The 24,304-nt window shown below is 39.8% G+C and overlaps 1 protein-coding gene across 3 annotated transcripts; it reads left to right on the forward strand.

Moving 5' to 3' along the window:
* Positions 1 to 1,117: 1,117 nt before the first annotated feature.
* Positions 1,118 to 23,188, forward strand: LOC108420514 (transient receptor potential channel pyrexia). 3 transcript variants are annotated; one of them, XM_037538516.1, is made up of 21 exons: positions 1,118 to 1,469; positions 3,154 to 3,275; positions 3,404 to 3,527; positions 6,397 to 6,536; positions 6,651 to 6,737; positions 8,886 to 9,036; positions 9,146 to 9,307; positions 10,943 to 11,052; positions 12,654 to 12,762; positions 12,846 to 12,874; positions 12,999 to 13,090; positions 14,244 to 14,358; positions 15,526 to 15,696; positions 17,790 to 17,860; positions 17,952 to 18,119; positions 20,781 to 20,899; positions 20,993 to 21,197; positions 21,296 to 21,503; positions 21,584 to 21,669; positions 22,462 to 22,625; positions 22,744 to 23,188. In XM_037538516.1, the coding sequence occupies exons 2-21, from the start codon at positions 3,198 to 3,200 to the stop codon at positions 22,785 to 22,787; spliced, it is 2,433 nt and encodes an 810-aa protein (XP_037394413.1). In that variant the 5' UTR covers positions 1,118 to 1,469; positions 3,154 to 3,197; the 3' UTR covers positions 22,788 to 23,188. The 3 variants fall into 3 exon arrangements, with proteins under 3 accessions (XP_037394413.1, XP_037394411.1, XP_037394412.1); XM_037538514.1 differs by having other exon boundaries at positions 1,118 to 1,459; XM_037538515.1 differs by having other exon boundaries at positions 1,118 to 1,459; positions 3,157 to 3,275.
* The last annotated feature ends 1,116 nt before the right edge of the window (positions 23,189 to 24,304 follow it).

The following is a 24,304-nucleotide window of genomic DNA, read 5'->3' on the forward strand; positions in this document are numbered from 1 at the left end:
CTTCTCATAATCCAATTAGAAAATTTAGGCTCATCAGTCCATAAAACCATGTTCCGCTTCTCAGGCGTGTTGTTCAAGTGCAAATTTTCTTTTTGTTTTTGTCTGTTTCCTCTCAGAGCTTCTTACCAGCTACTTACTAGGGGTGGGGAGAAATAAACTTTTAGATGCATTGCGTTGCGGACATGGATGATTCTGAATCAATTCACAAATGTCAAAAATCGATTTCCTAAATATTGAATTTAGAACAATGTTGATGGAACGCAAAAGGCGGAACCTGGAAGTGCGGAAGTGCAGCCCCTGAATAGTCGGTGAGGTGCGCATAACAATGGATGAGCGAGAAATTCGACCTGCTCCCTCTGCATTAAAAGCTAGTTTAGGTCAGGAGTAATAACCCAAATGTTCAGAAAAGCTGTTTTTTTCCTTTCAACACACATCAAACACTTTGGGAGCCACAACATTTAATGTCCGATATGTCTCAGTGTGTGTTCATATCCTAGTATAGACTGAAAAATATAACATTAAACGACAAACACAGACTTTTTTTATATTGCACCTTTTTTGTTGAGAGTGTATACTTAGTGTTGGAGGCCGTTGGGTCATTTTTGTTAAATATATGTTTTTGACACTATAATATGATTAACATCTACTTACTATAAAAAAAGGTGGTCCTGGCTTTTGCACAGTACTGTGCATGTTAACGGGAGAAAGTTTTATTCCAATTTTGGGAAATATCTGCTGGTCTGTTTGTGATTGTAATGTAAGTAATGTAAGTAATTACTCAATGTAAAGGGCTTTTCATGTAGTGTTGCGCAATTCTGTAGAACAGGCAATGTGCTGGTAAAACAGTCTAAAATGCCTTAAATTGTCTTTTTATCAGGTCTTTGCTTCTGTAATTTAATCCCTGTCACTCAGAGTCGAAGGTCAGGCCTTGCTTGTCAAATATCATGTGCTCCAAACTGTAACTTGTGCTTTAACACATCTGAGTCATGCTGTCAGTCATACTTAGCAAAGCAATGTGATTCGTTCCAGCAGGACAAGGCATATGTTTGTTAATACTGATGCAGGTGATTATCTCTGAGTTCAACTGTTTGTATGGTGATTAGATGTGCTTTATGACATACATCAGCAGATAAGGTGTCATTTACATTCCTTCAACCTTTCGCAGAGCTTAGGGAAGATCACCCTGTAACCTTTGCTCTATTAAGCACTATAAGATGAATGTTGTGTCATTACATCAGCATTTATGAGTTAAAGGGAGTTGGACTGTTGTGTAATGAGCACATGTACTTGTCTTTACGACTCACTGGGCAGGGGGAGCTGAGGAACGGACCAAGTGGAAACAAACATGAGCAGAGTTAGAAGACCCTTTAAGAGCGCTCTGAAGTTCACACCTGTTAGCAAACGATACAGAGACATTGTATCTTGGAGGCCTCAGCTTTCAGTCCGTGGGTGTGGGAAGGTATTGTACAGTACGTTCTGTTGCAAGTAGTTAAATGTTTTGTTATATTTGCTGGATATTTATTGTTTAACGGTTTTTAAAATGAATACAGCTCATCTGTGTGCTTCAGTGACCATTTGTGAATCATCTGTGAAACAAATCTGAAGTCAATACCAGTAGCTGGGGGTGGGTAGTGGTGGTATGGTGTTGTTGTTGTGATGCATTATATCACAACACAGTGTAAACAAGTAATTTGTTACAAAACAGTACAAAGTCTGACGGCAGGGACAGATATTAACTGTTAATTAACAGGGAAAGTTTGTTTTCTCAAAATAAATTCAGCCATTTAATTACTTAGAAAGACGCCTGTTACTTCAAACAGTTTCACTAGTTAAACTAGTTATTCGGACCATATTTTACCATATTAATAAACAGTAATTAACTACTAGTAACTATTAAACACAAATGTATGTGAAAAAAGGTGATTTCCCCTTGTATAAATCACTTATAATGCTATATCATCACTGTCAGAACAAAACAACCGCATATATTTCTCTTCCATACAGCTATCAAATTCAAAGTTGCTGTGAAAGCATAGTCTATCATAAAAATAGATAAACAGACCTAGTTATCTGTCTAATGCATATTTAGCATAACACTGCTGTAACTACCTCCTTTATCTTTTTAGTCAGCTGTCAATAACAATTTGAATGAAAGCACAGGAGACATGCGGTAGACCCAAAGACATTTGTGAGTCTGGATGTGGGACATAAATAACAAACTAGTTCACATTCTTGTTAAAGGAAACTCTCAATGTTTTTTCTAACTTTTTCACATAATTTATTCCCTGCGATGTAAACTAAATCATTCAGAGCAGTTTGGTGTGAAATGGCTTTTCCTCAGATTTCTTAACGATTGAAAAATGATGGTTTGGGCCAAATTATTGTAAAACAGTGTTTCAGCCTATAGGCAAGAGTTTCATAGAATTTTCATGATATTTCATATAATAACTTTCAGTGAGGGAGACATTAGACATTTGCGACTGTGACCATTTCTGACTTGGCAAATTTCTCCAGAAATATGAAGCCACTCTGAATGACTACGTTCACATCTTAACCTTTTAATTATGCACAACATTTGGAAAAATGGTAAAGTAAAAACTTTAAGCTGTGGGTTACACATAATGAAAAACTATTAATAACCACCAACAAAGATTTCAAATGAGCATTTCAGTGGCTGATTGGATGTCAGTCCATTGTGTTATTAACTTATTTGTACTGACTGTTTAAAGTCGTGGTACTGAATTTTTAGATTAGATTAAGACACCCTTATTATTCCCGCAACGTGGAAATTTCACCTCCACATTTTGACCCATCCGTGCAGCGAAGCACCTCATACACACTAGTGAAGACATACACTAGGGGGCAGTGAACACACTTGCCGGGAGTGGTGGGGAGCCCTATCCGCAGTGCCCAGGGATCGTTTGGCGGTGAGGTGCCTTGCTCAAGGGTACCTCAGTCACGTTGGCTCAGGGGATCAAACCGGTGGCCTTCCGGTCACAAGGCTAGTTCCCTAACCTCCAGCCCATGACTGCTCCCATTGCCTTATGCCAATAACAAACCATGGAAGAAATATTGTGAGCCATGCTTTGTGCTGTATAAAAGCATCGTGATGGTGTGATTCTGTCACATCGCTCACTGATACATCTATAACAGCAGGGAACCAGTGAATCATACTTACCAGTGCATCAGGAGTGAGCATGAAGAGATTGACCCGCATCAGCTCCAGCGGCATTGATAACCCCAGCCTGGAGCTCAGTGGTGCAGCGCTCAGTCCGGTGAGGATGCAGATTTGATCTTTGTGTATGTTCTGTGTGTAACATTTGTCTACAGCACTTTACTTGTTTGCAGATGTCAGTTGACTCTTTTAGTCACTTGTGATTTTTACCCCTCTGTGTGGTGGCAGGCCAGTGGTTCCTCTGCCTCTGTAAGGTCGGCCTCCGTGGTGCAGTCTGTTAGCCAGTGGGCAGCTTATGCTCGGGGCCGCTGGAAACGGGCTGCCCGAAAATGTGTGAGGAAGAAACCGTCAGGTACTTCAAACACAGCCTCATCAGAGACACTGCCATGCTAAAGAATGAGAAAGAATCATTTTAAAGAGAAACATAACTTACTATGTGTAAGCGTGGGTGTTAATGTGAGCAGCTAGAGTTAAGGTCACATTTAGGCCAAGAACACACTATTAACAACATTTGTGTGTCGTCTCCTTTTATACCATATCTAAGACTTATATACTTTCAAACATCGATTCCAAGAAAGCTGGCACAGTATGCATGATGCAATTTAGGACAGAAAGCAGTGATTGGTAAATTACTTTTTATTCTCATTTTTTATTTATTAAGCAAGGTCACTACATACTTTACATTACTTAACCAATATAGGACTTTGAATCCTATCATTCCCCTACTCATGCAATATCTGAGCAAGGGCACAAAAAGGGGCCTTATAAATATATATATGTATATATGTAGGTTTACAAGACAGTAGTGCTATGATGTATAGTTTGAAGACTGTGGCTCTGTCTAAAAGACAGGAGGCTGAGCTGGAGGTGGCGGACATGAAGATGCTGAGATTTTCGTTGGGAGTGACAAGGCTGGACAAGATTAGAAATGAGCAGATCAGATGGACAGTGAAGGTGGAGCAGTTTGGAGATAAAGCCAGAGAGGCCAGGTTGAGATGGTTTGGACATGTGTTGAGGAGGAGTAGTGGATATATTGGGCAAAGAATGTTGGAGATGGAGCTGCCGGGTAGAAGGAGAAGAGGTAGACCTCAGAGAAGGTTTATGGATGTAGTGAAGGTGGTCATGAAGATGGTTGGTGTAAAAGTAGAGGAGGCAATGGATAGGGCAAGATGGAGGCAGATGATCCGCTGTGGCGACCCCTAAAGGGAGCAGACGAAAGAAGAAGAAGAAGAAGATATATATATATATATTCATACACACATGCATACATACATACACCCATCAGGCATAACATTATGACCACCCCCTTGTTTCTACGCTCATTGTCCATTTTATGAGCTCCACTTACTGTATAGGTGAACTTTGTAGTTCTACAGTTACAGACTGAGGTCCATCTGTTCCTCTGCAGACTTTGTTAGTCCCTTTTTACCCTGTTCTTCAGTGGTCAGGACCCCCGTGGACCCTCACAGAGCAGGTACTATTTGAGTGGTGGATCATTCTCAGCACTGCGGTAAAACTGATGTTGTGGTGGTGTGTTAGTGTGTGCTGTGCTGGTCTGAGTGGATCAGACACAGCAGTGTTGCTGGACCTTTGTGTCACTGCTGGACTGAGAATAGTCCACCAACCAAAAATATTCAGCCAACAAAAACTGTGCAGCAGCAGATGAGCCATCGTCTCTGACTTCACATCTACAAGGTGGACCGACAAGGTAGGAGTGTCTAATAAAGTGGACAGTGAGTAGACAGTGTTTGAAAACTCCAACACAAACTACTACAAAACTACAAAGTGCACATATACAGTAAGTGGAGCTGATAAAATGGACAATGAGCATAGAAACAAGGGGGTGGTCATAATGTTATGATCGATGTATGTACACGTACATAAACATATTCATCAGTAGTGACATTGCTAAGCTTTATAGTCACAACAAGGTCATTAGTAGTCATGTATACCAATCATGTTATAAATAGTCGAAGATGGAAGATTGGACAATGACGTGAAAGTGACAGAGTTTCCCGAGACTTTTTCAAGTGCATTGGATGACTCATCTGACCACACCCCTTTTCTCCTATAGTTCAGCGCTGATGGTTTTTACACCACTCAACTCTCTTAAGCTCATTCATCTTTATAATGAGGGGTTCATGCACTGCACCTCTACTATAATATCTCACTTTGTAGCTGTGGATGGACTGTTCTTGTCTGATCATGACCTGCATTGACATTCTCCACCACCTGAGCAACAGCTGCTCCTTACATATCGCTCTTTCCTTTCCTTTCCTTTCCTTTCCTTTCCTTTCCTTTCCTTTCCTTTCCTATACCTTTCCTTTTCTTTTTTCTTTCCTTTCCTATACATTTCCTTTTCTTTTTTCTTTCCTTTTATACCTCTTTTCTTTCCTTTCCTATACCTTTCCTTTTCTTTTTTCTTTCCTTTTCTACCCCTTTCCTTTCCTTTCCTTTTTCCTTTTCTTTTCCTTTCCTTTCCTTTCCTTTCCTATACCTTTCCTTTTCATTTTTCTTTCCTTTTATACCCCTTTTCTTTCCTTTCCTTTTTCCTTTTCCTTTCCATTCCTTTCCTTTCCTTTCTATTATTTTCCCTTCTGTTCCTGTTTTTCTTTTCTTTTTATTCCTTTCTTTTCTATTCCTTTTGTGTTTCTTTTTTCCTCTTTTCTTTCTTTTGTCTTATTGTCTTCTTTCCTTTGTATTCATTCTTTCTTTCTTTTTTCTTTCTGGTGTTATTGAATTTCTTCTTTCATTCTTTCATTCCTTCTTTCTTTCTTTGTGATGGTGCTAAATTCTTTCTTTCTTAATATTTTAATTATATGCTTTATTGATGTGAAATAACATTATTGTAGGACATTCTCCTTTTTCTCTCTTTCCATTTTTATCTGTTTCTTTCTCCTTTTTTTGCTTTCTTTGGTTTTCTTTCATTCATGTATTCAGTTTTAAAGCTGTTGTCTTCTCGCCACAAAATATTATTCTTGTTCTCAAAAAGGCTTGAAATTTACATCTAAAATACAGTTTAATGTCTGATGTAAACTGCCTGAATACACATCGTGTAAACTTTCACTGAATAAATTGAAAATTGTACTAATATGTCTAGCAATTACAAACAGTCATGAATGGAAGTGATTCCAGTTTCCAGGTCATTGTCTACACAGCTCTGTTGCATTTTTTCCATTCTGGCATTAATTCCTCACATTCATTTTACCGTCTCTTGTCAGACCAACCTATAGGAAGCAAGTACAAGGGTCTTGCCTGGGATGAAGATGCTGTAGATGGAGGTGATAAAGAGCAAAATCTGAACAAGTGCCTGTTGGATCACTTCAGAGTCCTGGGTGCCAGCAACAAGGACTCAGATGAGGTAATGCATGATGGTTTTGAACTGTATGCAGACCAAAGATATGAACATAGCAGAAAGGAATAAACTCTGAAGAATGAGTGTTACTTAGTTGTGTTGATCTGTCTGGCCCTACAGGTGGACCTGCAGTACCTGAACAGTATCCTCACAGAGGGAGCTGACCCCAACTCCACAGACAAATATGGACAGACTGCCCTGCATGAGGTGAGCAAAACTTTCTTCTGAGCAACAGGCTGGATGGGTTTACGCTGTGTTTGTGAAGATGAGGCAGAAGAAATGTTTAGCGTTCACGCTTGGCAGTATTACTGGGTACATCCACCTCAAACAATATGAAAAATGTGAAATACATGGGTTTTCACATCAAAGCTAGTCACCATTTTGTTCATGAAGCAAAAACTAACAAACAAACAAGCCATCCGTGCAGTGAAACACCCACATACATGCACAATAGTGAAAACACACACTAGGGGGCAGTGAGCACACTGGCCCAGAGCGCTGGGCAGCCTTATCCATAGCACCCGGGGAGCAGTTGGAGGTTAGGTGCCTTGCTCAAGGGTACTTCAGTCATGTATTGTCACCCAAGGGGATCAAACCGGCGACCTTCCGGTCACAAGGCTGGTTCCCTAACCTCCAGCCTATAATTGCCCCACATTGGAGAATTTAGTCTAAAAAGTGCAAAAATACATCTTGTTATCCTCACAAAACAGCCAGCTTAGTTTTATTTTGGAAAACAGAAAGAAGCACAGAGAGCTTCACTGCCTCATTCAGGAGTTGGACCTTTATGAGAGCGTTCACTCACAGCTCAGATGACCGTAGCCCAGTTTGAGCTGCTTAAGATAATAACAGTAACACTAGTGAGGTACAGATTCATACTGTAATTTTGATACTTACAGTTCTGATACGTTTTCAGGAATTGGCACTGGGTGTTTTCTTCAAGCAGTAAGCTGAATCAGTATTATTCAATTATAGTGAAAAAATAAAAAAGGTATTAGTAAATAATACTATACTACTACTACTACTACTACTACTACTACTACTACTACTGCTAATAATAATAATAATAAATATTTTTATCTATATAGCACTTTTCATGCTAGTGGCAGCTAAAGTGCTTTACAAGGCAGGTGATAAAACATAGTTATAGAAGAAATCATTAGTATTTATTTTGAATCAGAAGAAAATGAAAAAGATCAAAGTAGAAGAAAAACACCACCAGACACAGAGTTGTAATTAAATGCTAAGTTAAAGAGATGCGTTTTTAGATGCTTCTTAAAAGTGAGCACTGAGCTTGACTGTCTAATAGAAGGTAGAATTGAGTTCCACAGTTTAGAAGCATAACAACTGAACGAGTCTCTGCATGTTTTCTGTATTTTACAGAGGGTGTTTGTAGAAGGCCTCTATCTGCAGATCTTAGATTACGTGCCGGAACAACAACACACAGGCACTCTGTGATGTAAGCAGGTGTTAGGTCATTTAGAGCTAGATAAATGTAAATAAACAAATAAATAAATAAAATTGTAGGATAGGAACTACTCTTTCTTTTGCACTCTTCTTCTACTCTTGACACTCACAGGCACAGACCGCCACATGAGGCACGGTGAATGCTCTATAAAGGCCGATCATTTAGAGTTATTTAAACAGACAGTGCATGTGGCGGTTTATTTAACACTAGTTCAATGGCTTTCAAATATAATTTTAATGTCCACTTTTTTTAGGGTTAGGATCATAAAGGAAACTAGTGGTAGCACAATAAAAGCCAAAGCAGAGGAAATACTAATAACATTGTTGGTCATTGGTTGGGTGAGAAATTGTATTAAATATCAGGCAAATATAATAACACAGCATTTCTGCCCACCAAATGACTGTTTGGTGTGCAAAATATCATGACTTGTACATGTAATCTAATTAATTTATTAATAAATCCAGCTGAGTGTGTAAAGGCCTTAAATCAGGGGGCAGTTTGTGATCACAGAACAACTGCTGGCTGGATATTTTTGGTTCTGGTGGACTACTCCTAATACAACAGGGACCCTGAGGTGTGTAAAATCAACTCTGCTGTGCCATTACACTCATACCTGCACAACTGCTTCGCTACTGCCAAGTCAGTGTCAAGTTTAGAATGGTCCATAACCCAAATCATATTTGTTCAGTGGTGGTCCTGTCCATTGATGGATTAGTTAGAGGGGGCTAGAAAATTGCGCAGCAACTGATGAGCTACAGTCAATAACTTTAAACCTACAAAGTGCACCTATATGGTAGGTGTAGGTGATAAAAAAGCCACCTGGTAGCTCAGTGTATTGCTTTATGCACATGGCTGTATATGTTTAATTGTAATTGTATGCGCTCTGGCAGATCTCTCGGGCCTGGAATGTAGATGTGATGAGGTTCTTCCTGGAGCGAGGAGCAGATATCCTGAGGGCTGATGCGTTTGGGGTCACAGCCCTGCATGTGGCTGCGGCCTTGGACTACGAAGATATGACTTGTTTTCTTCTAGAAAGAGGAGGTGCGATCGTGCATACTTTTAATGTGTGGATCTGTTAGCGTCTCTGTATGTTGCAGATGATGAACTGTGGGCTGATTCTGCATCTTAGTCACTGTATTTGCTGTTTCAGCTGACATTGAGGCACAAACTCACAAAGACTTTCAAACACCTCTACACTTTGCTGCTAAGAATGATGCCATTGGAGCAATTCAGATTCTATTGCGGAGTGGAGCAGACATTGCTGCACATGACTACAAACAGAGGACTCCTCTACAACTGGCTGCCAATCTGGGTAATGTTTTTATAGGGACAGTGGAAGGCCTATCTTGTTAGATGCAAAGAACCTCATGGACCTGGCTTGTAACTAACTCCTCCCTAGCTCTTCCTCCCTCCCAGCCACCCATCTCACAGTGCGTGCTAGGACTTTTGCGGTACTATATGCTGGTGCTTCGCATCAATGACACTTTGTAGCTACGTTCCAAAGCCTAGGCTGCAGCTGAGGTAGTGCGGGTCCTTGGTAGGACCGTCCTATGAAGACTCCTCCTTAGTAGCCTATTGGTCACATAAATGGAACAGTCCTAACTCATGAGGGAGCTGGTGAGAGAAAATGGAGCCCGTTTCATTGTGTTTGTTGCTTTTTCAATTCTTTGTGGAAACGGAGGAGATTTTCTTATGTAGTACAATAAACTACATGTTTATTGTTATACAAAAAATTTTATACAAATACCTTTAAATAAAATATGATATAGGAACGATATACAATATATGGACAAATGCTTTAATTAATCAGTCATTTTACACTTTATGTCACTTGTGCACAGAGAACTGTGGGTAATCAAAGGCCTGAAAGGATACATCTGATGCATCCTTGAAATCACTTTCAATGTGGGCTGCATTTATAGACTGTATACGAACGGCCTTCTGTGACGTAGCAGCAAAGAAATGCAGCTTACCCTGGCTGCAGCCTAGATATTGGAACTCAGCCATTGTGTCTTTGTTTTCAGAGAGGCCTGAAGGCCATTCTAATATTATTAGTATTAATTAGAATATCAATGTCACTGGTGTATTAGACAGGCCTGTGTGTTCATGTATGCATGGACATGTGCAAAAGTTTGAACGCCTCTGGTCAAATGACATGCTTTTTTGATTTAAGTTAAGGGAACAAGCTCAAATATGGCATTTGTACCGCAAATTGTAGTGCATAATTTCTCTTTATTTGCTGAATTTAACTTGTTAAAAAAAACAAAACCTGCAATGGACTGGCGACCTGTCCAGGGTGTATCCTGCCTTCTGCCCGATGGATAGGATAGGCTCCAGCACCCCCCCGCGACCCTGAGGGAGAAGCAGCTTAGAAAATGGATGGATGGAAAAAAACAAAACAACTTTAATTATAAAATGTGCCAAAACTTTTAAACAGGCCATATTTTGTATTTTTTCAGTGTTTACTTCAGCAAAAAACAGTGATTGTGTATTAAAGTATGCAGAAGTGTGTTCTCTGTAGAGGATGGTTTATTTATTTTCACTTAGAAAATCAACAAAGTGTGGAATTTGACCAGGCGTTGTTTAATCTTGCATAAGACTGTGTGTAAACTCCTCACCAAAACATTTGGAGACAGTTCGGTTTTTGCAGTGACATAACAGATTAAACAGAATGCTTTTTAGATCTTACAGTTTTTTTATTTGAGTCCTGTTGTTCCTTTTTATTCTGCTCCTCTAACTGTAGAAACAATAGAAAAATTATACTGGGGGGGAATGTCAATATCACGCACTGTATCTAATGGCAGTGATGATCAGAAGTCAGACTTTTCAGGTTTAAATACCTTTGGGCCAAATAATTTTTCAGTGTTCTTATCTGAAAAGAACAGTGAGAATCAGGCTTTATTTGGAAAATTTCAAATGCCAAACCTCTGTGTGTTTATATGTAAAGACCGCAGTGAAGCGGCACGCACGCTGTTGGAGTTGGGGGCGGATGCTGGTGTGCGAGATGCTGATGGACAGTTGTGCATTACAGCCATGATTGGCAAGATGACATCAGTGGTACGTATCATTTATCCACTGTATACAGTACTGTGCAAAAGTCAGAGACCAAGAAAATCAAGCTGCTTCAGATGTGAAAACATCCGCAGGTGTGTCTGTCCATCCTTCCACTGTGAAAAGGCAACTAGAAAGGAAAAGGAAATAGACCCCAAAATCCATGATATTATATTCAGTTGTTAAAGCTGTCGTGAAATGTTAAATATATGTTTTCTGCTTTTTACCTGACACTGAAAAGTTAACATCTTATACTTTTTTATTGGAAATCAATGAAGTGATCTCTAAGTTTTATGCAATATTGTTTATTACACTTCACTTTAAAAATACTCACATCACATTTACAGTAATTTAATTTAAGAGACCCTTATTAGTCCCACAATGGGGAAATTTCAACTCTGCATTTAACCCATCCTTGAAGTGAAACACCACATACACACTAGTGAGCACACACACACTAGGGGGCAGTGAGCACACTTGCCCTTAGTCATGTGCTCTCGGCTCTGGGGATCGAACCGGCGACCTTCCGGTCATGAGGCTGGATCCCTAACCTCCAGCCCACGACTGCCCCCTATGGTTGTTTTACCTCTTAACCTCCATGAAGCTGTTGGCACATCCAGACTTCCACTCCTCATTTATGTAACTTAAGCAGTTTTTAACTTAAGCAATGTTTTCCAAGTAATTACTGAGTAATAATCCATAAAAGTCTCAGAGTTGAAGAGGTTAATGAATCTTCCATTGAAATGTTCATCAGGGAGCTAAAAGTGGTTCTTCTACACTCTTAAAAAAGATCTTCAAGGGTTCTTTAGTAAAGAGCCATGAACACTGAAAGAACTCTTTGCATGATTAAAAGGTTCTCTGCATCATGAGAGCATTCTTTGGATTGATGGAGGGTATGCTGTAGATAGTTCTATATAGAACCTTTTCTGCTCTGCAGGCTGTGGTGCTGTGGCCTAGTTGGTCAAAGTCCCTGTCTAGTAAACAGAAGATCCTGGGTTCAAATCCTAGTGGTGCCTGGTGTTTATAGTAAACATTTGGGGGCAGTCGTGGGCTGGAGTTTGGGAACCAGCCTTGCGACCGGAACAATGAACCCCCAAGTGCTCCCCACACTGCATATAGGGCTGCCCACCACTCCGAGCAAGTGTGCTCATTGCCCCCTAGTCTTTGTGTTCACTAGTGTGTGTATGTGGTGTTTCACTGCACAGATGGGTTGGATTGCAGAGGTGAAATTTCTCCACAGTGGGATTATTCTCTTAAAACAGTTCTATATAGCACCCAAAAGGGTTCTTCTATAGTTACAAGCTTGACATCGTAACAATAGAAGAACCCATCTGGGTGCTATATAGAACTGTTTTCAAAAAGGTTATATACTACAACAGATTCTGAAGAAACCTTTCATGATGCAAAGAATGCTTTAATCATGCAAAGGGTTCTTTCAGTGTTCGTGGTTCTATATAGAACCATTTTCTTTTCTAAAGAACCCTTAAAGAACCATCTTTTTTAAGAGTGTGTGGCATATGCTCCATAGAACCATTTGTATACATTCATCTTTATTGATAAGAATGTAACAAATGTTCTCATGAAAAGGTCTCGTGTGTTCTCCACAGGCCAATCTGGCACTGAATCAGTTCCACGTGAAGGACCAAAAGACCCGACAGCAGTTCTTCTACCTTCAGCTGCTGGAGCCAGATCCCACATGCAAGACTGACTCAAAAGGTAACTGCACTGCTCAGAGGAAAATGTGAGGAACCCTGTAATGTTGCTTAGATAATTATTGTGAATATTTGCTTACTTTGTAGGGAGGGTCTGCAGAGAGCCGACATCACCGGTAAACCATCTTCAAACTGACAAGGCTTCATTGTACCATTCATATCAGTTGTCATATATAACTGAATCATTTCTGCTGCTGTGACTGACTGACTGCAATAACCCTCTCGCTCACTCTTGAAAAGCTGGAGTTCATCATCCATCAAGGAAAGCTGGATCTCATTATGCATCCTGTAGTGATGAAGCTCATCACAGTCAAATGGAACCTGTATGCCAGGTAAAGTACTGTAAAGTAATTTTTCTTTAACACAAATGTGCAAGTACACACATTAGAGAGGAAGTCCACAGATTTTTCAAATGTTATGCATAATTCATTGTTTGAGATGTGAATGTGAGTGTTACATTTTTTTAGAGAAAATTGCTGCCTCAGGTTTCTTTACGGCAGTTTCGCAGTGTTTCCGTTTTTAACAGAATTTGAAAATACCTGTTACCTACTAGATTGTGGGTAAATTTCATGATGAAAGGGCTAAAAGAAGTGACCCAAAATTCTGGGTCCATTGACTAACCTTGAAGCTAAAGTTTTTTTTTTCCTTCTCCTTCCTGCAAAGTTCTCGTTTGAAGTTTTGTTACAACAGTCAGCTTATATATATATATATATATATATATATATATATATATATATATAGGCAAACTTTAAGCTGTAAACATTTTATATATATATATACAACCCCAATTCCAATGAAGCTGGGATGTGGCACATTATGAAGTGCAAAATACGACAACAGAGACCCCGGACTGTTGAACAATGAAGCTGTACATCAAGCAAGAATGGGAAAGAATTCCACCTACAAAGCTTCACCAATTAGTGTCCTCAGTTCCCAAACGCTTATTGAGTGTTATTAAAAGGAAAGGTGAAGTAACACAGTGGTAAACACGCCCCTGTCCCAACTTCTTTGGAACGTGTTGCAGGCATTAAATTCAAAATGAGTGAATATTTGCAAAAAACAATAAAGTTTATCCGTTTGAACATTAAATATCTTGTCTTTGTAGTGTATTCAATTGAATATAGGTTGTAAAGGATTTGCAAATCATCGTATTCTGTTTTTATTTATTTTTTACACAACGTCCCAACTGTGTGTGTGTGTGTGTGTGTGTGTGTGTGTGTGTGTGTGTGTGTGTGTGTGTAATGAAGCTTTTACGTATATTAAACTCTTCTGACGTCTGTGTTCCAATCACCACAACTATGAACAATTCTGACTCAGTATTTTTCTCTAGAATGGAACATTTTACATGAATGAATCCTCTCTGAACGACTTTGTTTACATCTTACCCATTTAGTAATGCAGCAAAATAGAAAATTTGGAGGAATTCTCCTTTGATTAATAAGGCAATTATTTTGATTAACAAGTGAGTAATTTGTTTCTCCACAGACTGGGTGCCTGGATTCTGCTGTTGCTCAACTTTTTATTTATTGTTTCCTGGACAATAGTGGCCATATCTGTCTCTGTATCACGAGAGGAGGGTGAGCGCTATGTTTTCCCTCAGGTAAGACGCACTTTACAAACCACAGAAAAACATATTTTGTTCCATTAGTAGGCGGATAGTGCATACTGCATAATTAAATGGTTAAGATGTTAACAGAGTCATTCAGAGTGGTTTGGTGTGAAAAATTCCATTGTAAAGACATATACAGAGTCAGAATTGTTCACAGTGGTGATGATAGGAACCAGAGATTAGATGTCTGAAAAATCTGCTTATAACAGCTGCCTCACAGAAAGTTATTACATCACTGGTTTCTAACACACTACCTGAGGCCTGAGATCATTTTCAGACAGGCTTTTGTATTACGAGAAAAAAAAAACAAATAGGTTTCATGGTGGACAGGTGAAGGGTGTGCAGTAACCAAATAAGGTATTTTTTTTTCTGATGTACCATTACTTTACCATCATCAACATCACATATGAAAAGTTCATTGTTACTTTTGGATGGTAAATAAAATGGCTTTGTTTGTGCTGTAGACATCATGACCTGGTTCCCATCTCCACCACTGTGAAGAAATCATTTTTTTGTCATTAAATATATCAAACAACTTTGAATATTTTCATTTCTTTACATTATAATGATCAAATTATAGAGAAGTTTTGAAAAATCAGTTCACAGCAGAAAAAAATGCTGATCCTCCTGCTTTGATAGCCACACACCCACATAGACATGTTTGCTTTAAAGACCTTTGTACCTTGGGCAAGGGTGTGGGATCCTGTCCCATATGTATTATTTATAAGTACTTATATGTATTTATTATGTTTTTATATAAAATATCTTATATATATGTACTTTTGTAGTCCAACTCTAATGCTAAACTTAACATTAACCACAGTAAACATTTTTTAGGTTTAAAATTTAAATATTTAAAACCACTTTTAGTCAGGACCACCAAGTTGCCCTTGTTTATCTGGTTTGTCCTGGAAAATATCCAAAAACAGTTTCACAGTTACTATTTATAGTATATATTTATATACTTGTTTTTTTTGTTGTTTTTTTTTCAGTATGTTAAAGAAATAGAAGTTGTGCATTAAAATTTGCAGACAATGCCATATTTACACAAACACATCCTGTAAAGAGAGAAGATTTATTTTAGAAAATCAACAACATACCCAATTTGACCAGGGGTGTCCTAACTTTTGCATACCGCTGCCAATCCGCTCTGTCCAGGACTGGTGGCGTGTGCTTGTGGTGGTGTTGGCGTTAGGGCTGACTGTGTTGGAGGTGTACAGAGAGGTGATGGAGATGCTGCACTCTGGCCGAAAGCTGCAGGACTGGCAGCAGTGGAGTGAACGGAGACTCAGAGAAGACCTGGCCCGAGCGCACCCCATGTGGCCTGAGGTAACACCCTCACCCCACTTACATTACACTGTTAGAAATAAAGGTTCTGCGCAGGAGCATTTTTTGTTCATCAAGGTAGAAATTACGTAAATGTGCTCTCAAAGGTACAACAGTGGTTTTAAGGCCTGATTGTGGACTTTAAATAAGTTTTTTTTCCAGGTGAAAAGTAGATATTTGTACCTTTTCATAACATGTTTTAAAAAAGAACAGTAAAATAAAAAGACTGGAGACGAGTTTGGGGTGTGTGGAAGCAATACCAGGCAGTTATTACCAGTCATACCAGCCCAGGCTCCCATCTCTTTGAATGTGAAGAGACCAAAGTATGGTAAAGAAGAGCTGAGCCATAAGGCAAGGCTCTCGATTTACCGGTCAATCTACGTTCCCACCCTCACCTATGGTCATGAGCTTTGGGTAATGACCGAAAGAACGAGATCGCGAATACAAGCGGCCAAAATGAGTTTCCTCCGCAGGGGGTCTGGACTCTCCCTTATATAGATAGGGTGAGAAGTTCAGTCATCCGGGAGGGACTCGGAGTAGAGCCGCTGCTTCTTCACGTCGAGAGGAGCCAGTTGAGGTGGTTCGGGCATCTTGTTAGGATGCCTCCTGGACGCCTCCCTTGGGAGGTGTCACAGGCAAGTCCACCTGGGAGGAGACGCCGGGGAAGACCCAGGACACGCTGGCGTGACTATATCGCCCAGCTGGCCTAGGAGGGCCTCGGAATCCCCCTTGGAGAGCTGGTGGAAGTGGCTGGGGAAAGGGAGGTCTGGGCCTCATTGCTTAGGATGCTGCCCCCGCGACCCGAACCCCGGAGAAGCGGAAGATAATGGATGGATGGATGGATGGATGGATGGAGACCAAAGTACTTGAAACTGAAGGTCAAAATTACCATTCCAAGCGTATTCGAAATCACTGGTAAAACCCAATAAAAACCTCTCTCCGTTTACTGAAGGGTGGGACTTTCTCCACAAACAGACGGCATGTTGAACATTACAAGATTTCCCATTTATATGTCAACCAGTGATTGGTCTCCTCTGTTATAACATGTCTGGATGAGTATCCTAGCTAGCTATGCTATTTATCATCAGTGTATAAATACTTTTCATTGAGATATTTTACGTTCAGCTCGTAATGGCGGCTTAGGCAGACGTGCTAGATCCGGTTCCCCAGAGCATAGGTAAATTAACAGCGAACAGGTGACCTTTTACACTTTTATTCTCAGTAAAACATTTGTTTTGAGACTGTGGACCCTTTTATACCAAAAATGTCAAGACATCTGAGATTGAAGTCTGGCTCTAATCACTAGCTCTTCCCAGTCGGCAAGCTCTTCCCTCGGGCCTTCCTCCCCTGATGACTGGGCACTAAGATGTTTTAGGTACATATTTTAAGTGCAAATAAAACGAATAATAATACAATAATGCATAGTTGTAATATATCAATAATAATGATTAAATTGCCTAAAGCATCGACTTACCTTAGTGGGCCAATGATATGACTACCTTGGCTAAAAATGTAGTTAAATGTAAATTCTATTGTATGTGTTGTATTCCAAGCCATATGAGAGACAATTGAATCTAATTCCCCACACATATGTGGAAATAGCCAGTTTGTTTGGATCTTTCTCCACTTCATGGATGCATTTCTCCTTATCCATTTCAAGGTGTAATAGAGCGATGAGATGCATCCAAAGTACAAATGAGGCGTCTGTCAAAAATGGCACGTCAAACCACACCTCACCACACCGCACTCTTCCACTCACAGCTGGTGTACCTTAATTTATTATAATGGTAGCATTTTGGTTTTGTCATCGTCGCCCACACTATTTGCTGTTAGGATAAGGTGTTATCCTAATAATTCACTGCCACTGTTACAGCACAACAACAACAACAACAACAACAAAAGCATGTCATTTAATACAGATTATGTTTTACTATTATTATTATACAGATAATGTCTGTGCTACTGGTAATATCTGAACAGCTTGTGAGTAAAGTTGCAATTTGTTTTAATTTAAGCTTCAGATAATGATTTCCATTCATGCAGATAAATTAGCTGATGCCCCTGAAAGCACTGATGTATTTTATTTTGTCCTCAAGGAACGTCTTTACTTAGAGGGGCAAATCAAGCTCATCTGCAATTTGAAGGGGAGCTACTCACAAGACCCCTGGTAGAAGCCTTGAATTCTTTTGTTATAGAATATAATCAATAAAGCAGTGTGACAGCTAAACAGTCTTATTTCAGTGATATTTGTTTTGCAGGAATATATTTGATTGGCTTGTGTACATATTGCTGATGTCAGTTTTGGGGGTCCACCTGGCCGACATCTACCTGGTGTCCCACACACTCCGAACATACAGCCTCCGCATCTTCGCTGTGGCCATCATTTTCCTCTGGCTGAGGCTGATGAAGCATGTCCGAGCTTTTAGGTAACAAGCATCACTTCAGCATTGGAAACTCTAATAGGGACACCTGGCGAGTAGCCACCGTTACCATGGTTATACATCCGGCAGACCTAGGGTGATATTGGTAACACCTGGCTTGGGCCGTTGGCTGCCATGGTAATGTGGTCGCTCAGACAGAATGGCTGAAGAAGAATGGCAACACCTGGTCAGCGGCCTACACCACCATGTGGCTTTTCTCAGGTTTCGCCATGCACTACAGGTGGTTCCTCCTTTGAGCTTATGTAACCATGGTAACATCTGCTCAATGGCAGGGTAACCATGGAAACATAGGCATCAGAGGCTTGCACACCATATGGTTAAAGTCCCCAGTTAGCAGAACAGGATGTACAATAATGACCAATGCATGCATCCTGTACTGCAAATCAGAATCAGAATCTTTTGTTCACCAGATACAAGATGGACAAGAAATTTCTCTCCAGTCTCAACACAAGTTTCAATAAAAATGACTGTTCATGAATTCTGAAGTTGTCTACATTTTAAGTGCATTACATGTACATGCACTATATACTGTGTAAGATGTGAACAGTAGATATTTTAAAGATATTTAAAATTTTTCATAGATATTGTAAAGTTGTATGCAAAAGGTTTGGCACCCCTGGTCAAATTACATCTTTTGTTGATTTTCTACGTGAAAACAAATGAACACGTCACATACTGACAACACACTTCTGCACATTTTAATGCACTGAGGAGTTTCACTCCAAAACATTGTATATCCATTTGTAAAAAGTATGGAAGTAATGAGCTGTTTGAAAAGAATAACAGCTGGCATTTTTATTTGTCTTATAAAGATGATTCAGACTGATAGCAGGTGTGTCCAATCTTATTCACAGAGGGCCGGTGTGGCTGGAGGAGGTCACTTGATGAAATGTTTAAAGAGTAAGACCTACTGATCAAACAAGTAGAATCAGGTTAGGGTCAGCTTGCTTAGAGTGAAGACTTGCAACCACATCGGCCCTTTGCGGATAAGATTGGACACCCCTGTACTTTAGCATTGATATTTTTTGGATGTGTAAAGCCCACTCCCAAAAAGTGTTGTGTTTTTTTTGCAACAAATTACTTTTTATTTGCTGTTTTTCAACATGTTGGGGGAAAAATAAAACACAAAATGTAGCCTGTGCCAACTTTAGGGCATATTTTATACTATATGTTTTACAGAAACTATGCAGTAAAATTAGCAGAAAATGCCACATTTAAGTTTGTTCCTGGTAGAGGAGGTGTGAACTTATTTTCATTTTATTTATATTTTTATAAAACATGTCATTTGACCAGGGATGTTCAGATTTGCATATGACTGTACATTGCAATATGTGCTTTTAAGTTAATATTCTCGTTGTCACATAACTCCACTTTTACATTGTGTGACCCTTTTCCCTTCACCCTTTACGTGGTGATTTTGAACCACATCATATGTCTTTACATATTAACATCACACACACAGGCTCAAAAAGAAGATCTGGCTCAGTGTTTCAATGCCTTGAAATTTTGACTGAGTTCTCTTTGAATTCTCTTTCAATTCACTCAATATAATCTGATTCATCTGACTGGGGAAGGGGTCCAAAACACAACCCACATTTCAAAACATTCTTCCATGCAAATAGACCTTTCCACAAGAGAGGTTTACAGATCCCCAAAATTTGAGAAGGGTCTGACTGCAGAGCCACAGAGCCGCAAATTTACACCTGCAGTTTCACTCCAGCAGTTTCAGGCCAGTGGAACGCACGGGCAGTAGGACAGCACGATTGTGCTACCTGAACAAAGTTGAGCGTTATGAGCCTCTGATGTGAACAGCGACTGTTTATGCTCGTTGTATGTGTCACCATGCATATTAGCATTCAGGAAGGGATACTGTTGCCAATATATGAATCAACCATTGGTAACTGGTTAAACCATAAATCAAAACACATTACAAAACTATGAGAAGCCAAAAGAAACCCTTAATGGTTTCTGTGGGTTTCTGGTTTCTGCAGGAATATTAAAAAACTAAACTTTGTTTTAGCCTCAAGCTGCTTAAGATAAAATTTTATTCTTGCATGTGTTGTAAGTGAACAGAAAAGGTGTAAGGTAAGTTAACTGAGCTATATGTCTACATAACCCATTGTCTTACCCATAAGCTGTAGTTTGTGTAATATTTACCCTGTGAATCTCTATATGCATTCAAACCAAAGTTTTAGCCTAAAGCTTAAAATATAATGTTAGCCCAATGCAAATTTATCACAAATTTATTAGAAACCCACATAAAATGACTGAAATGTTCAGCATGCACTGAATGCTACTGGCTTGAACCTGCTGGAGTGAAAGTGCTGGCATGAAATTGTAGCTTTGCGACTCTGCAGACAAATATTGTTGAGCTAAACTTACAATTACTTTCTGCTTAAATCACAGTGCCCCATGGTGGTTTGGCAGACCTAAGTGACTGCTTATACTGCTTATAGCAAGAAATGGCCCTGGTGCATAGGGTCTTTAAATGGGTCCTTACTTAGGAAGATTATAGCCTTGGCGAAGAAGTTGTAGGATCAGTGCCAAACTTTTGCTCTCTCACACATTTTGTACTACAGCCAGGAAATGTAAGTTGCCTGACTCATAAAACCATCAACAAATCAATGATCTTTTACCAATCCTTAGGGCTATGGGTCCCTTTATTGTCATGCTGGGGAAGATTGTGGGTGATGTGCTGCGCTTCTTCTTCTTATATGCTGAGATCTACATCCCATACGCCTGTGCTTTCTGGATTATATTTGGAGGTGAGATGTCATTGATTAAGCCTTATGATAGATTATATTGCAAGTTTCCCATGAAAAAAATGCAGCTAAGCTAAGCACCATCTTTTTTCTAAGGCCTAGCTGATGTTCCCAGTATGCAGACAGTGCCTCAGCTGCTCTACAGTCTGTACCGGATAACCCTGGTGGATGAATATGAGTTTGATGCCATGGTGGCTGTGGACTCCATCATGGCTCACTTGCTCTGTGGGACATTCCTGGCCCTGTCTGCTGTCCTGTGTGTCAACCTGATGATTGCCCTGCTGTCTGACACCTTCCAGAGGTAGAAGAGAGAGAACAAAAGTCTGTCATGTAGTTGTTGTGGGATGGTAGGCACTTTATTTATGTTTCCAACAAAGCTTCTGTGCATTGTTTCTGTAGAGTGTATGACAACGCACTGGCCAATGCAGTGATGCAACAGGCGTCCATCATCCTGCAGGTAGAGGAATCCATGCCTCATCTGCGTCGCTTCTACGACAACCGGTTCATCCACCGCTGCTGTGCCCCTCTAGAGGAATTTTATGACGATAACATCGCAACTGATCCAGATCAGCATGAAGAGATGAAGAAGCTCTCAGCAGGGATCAAGGTACCATAATATGCTGACAGGCTGATTGAATTACTCAAATTTCAGTTCGAAAGAAAGAGTCTAACTCAGTAATTCTACAGGATACTCTGGATGAATATCTAGACATCCAAAAACAGACAAAACCACCCAGACGGGCCCCCGCAGATGATAGTAAGATAAGTCCCAGGTGGGTTTATTTGGGTTTTGATGGCATGGTGAGTGTCTTACTTTGAAACAGGGCTCTTATTATTTAGTACTGTTCAAAAGTCAGAGACTTAGTTTAGTTTATTTCCAGTCAGAACAGGCCACTAGGCCTGTTATTAATTTCTAAGCATCAGAAAAAAGCAGAAAACATATATTTAACAGAAAACTACTAAAATTATATACACAACTAAATATAATATTTTGCTTTCAGTTTTGAAATCTGCCAGAATATTTTTCCACACTTCCAAAGTTTAGTTTCAGATGTTGGTTGCATTTTATGCTTCTTACAGTCCACATAATCCCAAATGCATTCAGTGATTTTCAGTGATGAGATCTGGACTCTGGGGCAGTCAGTCCATCCTTCTCAGAACACTAGCAGCTTATTGTTTGATGTGTCTGTTTCCTTTTCTAAGTGAGGTTCTTCTTGTTCTTCTTCTTTTGGTGTCTACAGGGTCTTGTACCGTTGTTAGGAGCTCCATTTTCTCTGTAGTTTTAAATCATTTTTCAAAAGTCCAGTCCCGGAAACTCTTAGTTTTTCTCTTATTTTTATTTGCGTCACCCACTTCCAAGTAGATTACAAGTAGATTATTTTATAGCTAATCTCCCCAGCAATATCTCTTGAAGAATGAGGATCTTATACTTAACAGCCATTTTGAGTGCAAATTAAATACATGACGAGATGGTCTCTGACTTTTGCACAGCTCTGTATTTCTCCATCATGCATGATTTGACTAGTAAACATCCAGAAAAGAAAGTCTGAACTTGTTCTTTGCAGAAAGAAAAGCTCCACGTCTCCAGTGCAAAGAGAAGATCTTACCACTCTGACAAAACTTGAAAACACCCAGCAGCAACAGTGTCAGGATCTGCAAGACTTACGAGAAGATGTAAAGAAACTACAGGCACTGCTGCTCCAACTGATTCAGTCAAAGCCTTCAATGTGTGAGTGTCTCTTTCTGGTCTCACTAAACTCTTCATCTCAGTCGTCAGAGACGTTAGACATTAATCTGACCTGAACAACAGGTTAGAATCGCTCACATGGTTGTGCTTATGTTCACAGCAGCCGATGCTGTTCCTCATACATCTTCTGTGACTACTGGGTAGGCTGAAACGGCCAAATGGCACGATATTTTGGACTATGGACCATAAGAAGACTTCCTGAATCAGAGCCAATGTGTGTGGAAACTACACAACAAACTCTGTAATGACATGAGGACAATGGTGTAATATTGATCAGAGCTCTGCTGAAAACCAGTACAGATGGGGGGGCATTTTGCATTAAAGGTCCCATATCATGGAAAACTGATTTTATCTTTTTTTAATAAATGAGTTTAACGCAGTATGTAAACATTGCAAGTTTAAAAATATACTGGTCCACATTCCATACATGTCAACATATAGAAAGTCAGCTGCAAAAACAGTCAGCTTTGAATTTGTTTTGTGATGTCACAGAAATCGACACATTTATATTCACCAGTGGTGGACAGTAACTAAGTAAATGTAATTCATTACTGTACCTAAGTAGTTTTTTGTGCATCTGTACTTTACTTATGCATTTCCGTTTTGGGTGACTTTTTACTTTCACTCCGCTACCTTTCAAACTAAATATCTTTTTTTTTTTTTTTTACTCCACTACATTTGGCAAAACCTGTCGTTCCTTTTGGTGTATGTGTGCATGAAAATGGTGTTGTTTATTTTCAGTGGTGTTGGTGTGGAGACGAAAGCTCTGTAGACACTATCTGGATTGAAACATGAACAACTTTATTTCAAATGAAATGATAGTGCTAAAGCCCTGTGAGTGTCCCGAAGGCCAATGTGGGATCCCTTCGTGTGTCCGAGTTGGCTCTGGTTTAATATGGTGAATGACCGCACATACATAAGATGATTAGAGACACACACACACACACACACACACACACACACACACACACACACACACACACACACACACACACACACACACACACATCCATACATCCCCATAAGAAAACATCTGGAAAGGCTTATTTTAATGCAATCAGATACCCCCGGCAAACACTGTTCTACACATTCGCTCCCTCTCTTGAGGGGGGTGAGTGAGGCCCTCAACAGAGCACACACACATTAACAGAGAATCTGACTTTATGTAAAAATGACAGATAAAAAATATAAAGAAAAACATGAATATGACAAGATGAGTGTAAAGACACCTCGATGGAAAATGTAACATGTCAAAACGAAAGAAGCGCAAAGCAAGAACACCAATCAGGGCACAGCGGTCACTTTGTTTTGAGCTTGTTTTGACCTGTTGGTTATACTGACCCAGTGCAGCACACGGTTCAACGTCAGTGCAGCAGCGTAAAATTTTGGGAGAGACTATTCAACATAAATGATGAACTAACCTAACTTTGTGTGAATAGAGCACAATATGTCCACATATGCAGTCGTGACTGACACGTCTTTTTTCTGAATTCATACAAACACTTTCATTTTATAGTAAATTAGTTTCGGTTAGTTTATGTTTCCCCGCGACCCTGACGGAGAGGCGGCTTAGGAAATGGATGGATGGATGGATGGATGGATGGATGGATAGTTTATGTTTCTGAACAGAGACCTACAGATCAGCATAGTAAAGGAAACTC

This window comes from Pygocentrus nattereri, chromosome 5 (assembly GCF_015220715.1).
Source record: "Pygocentrus nattereri isolate fPygNat1 chromosome 5, fPygNat1.pri, whole genome shotgun sequence".
Classification (NCBI taxonomy): domain Eukaryota; kingdom Metazoa; phylum Chordata; class Actinopteri; order Characiformes; family Serrasalmidae; genus Pygocentrus; species Pygocentrus nattereri.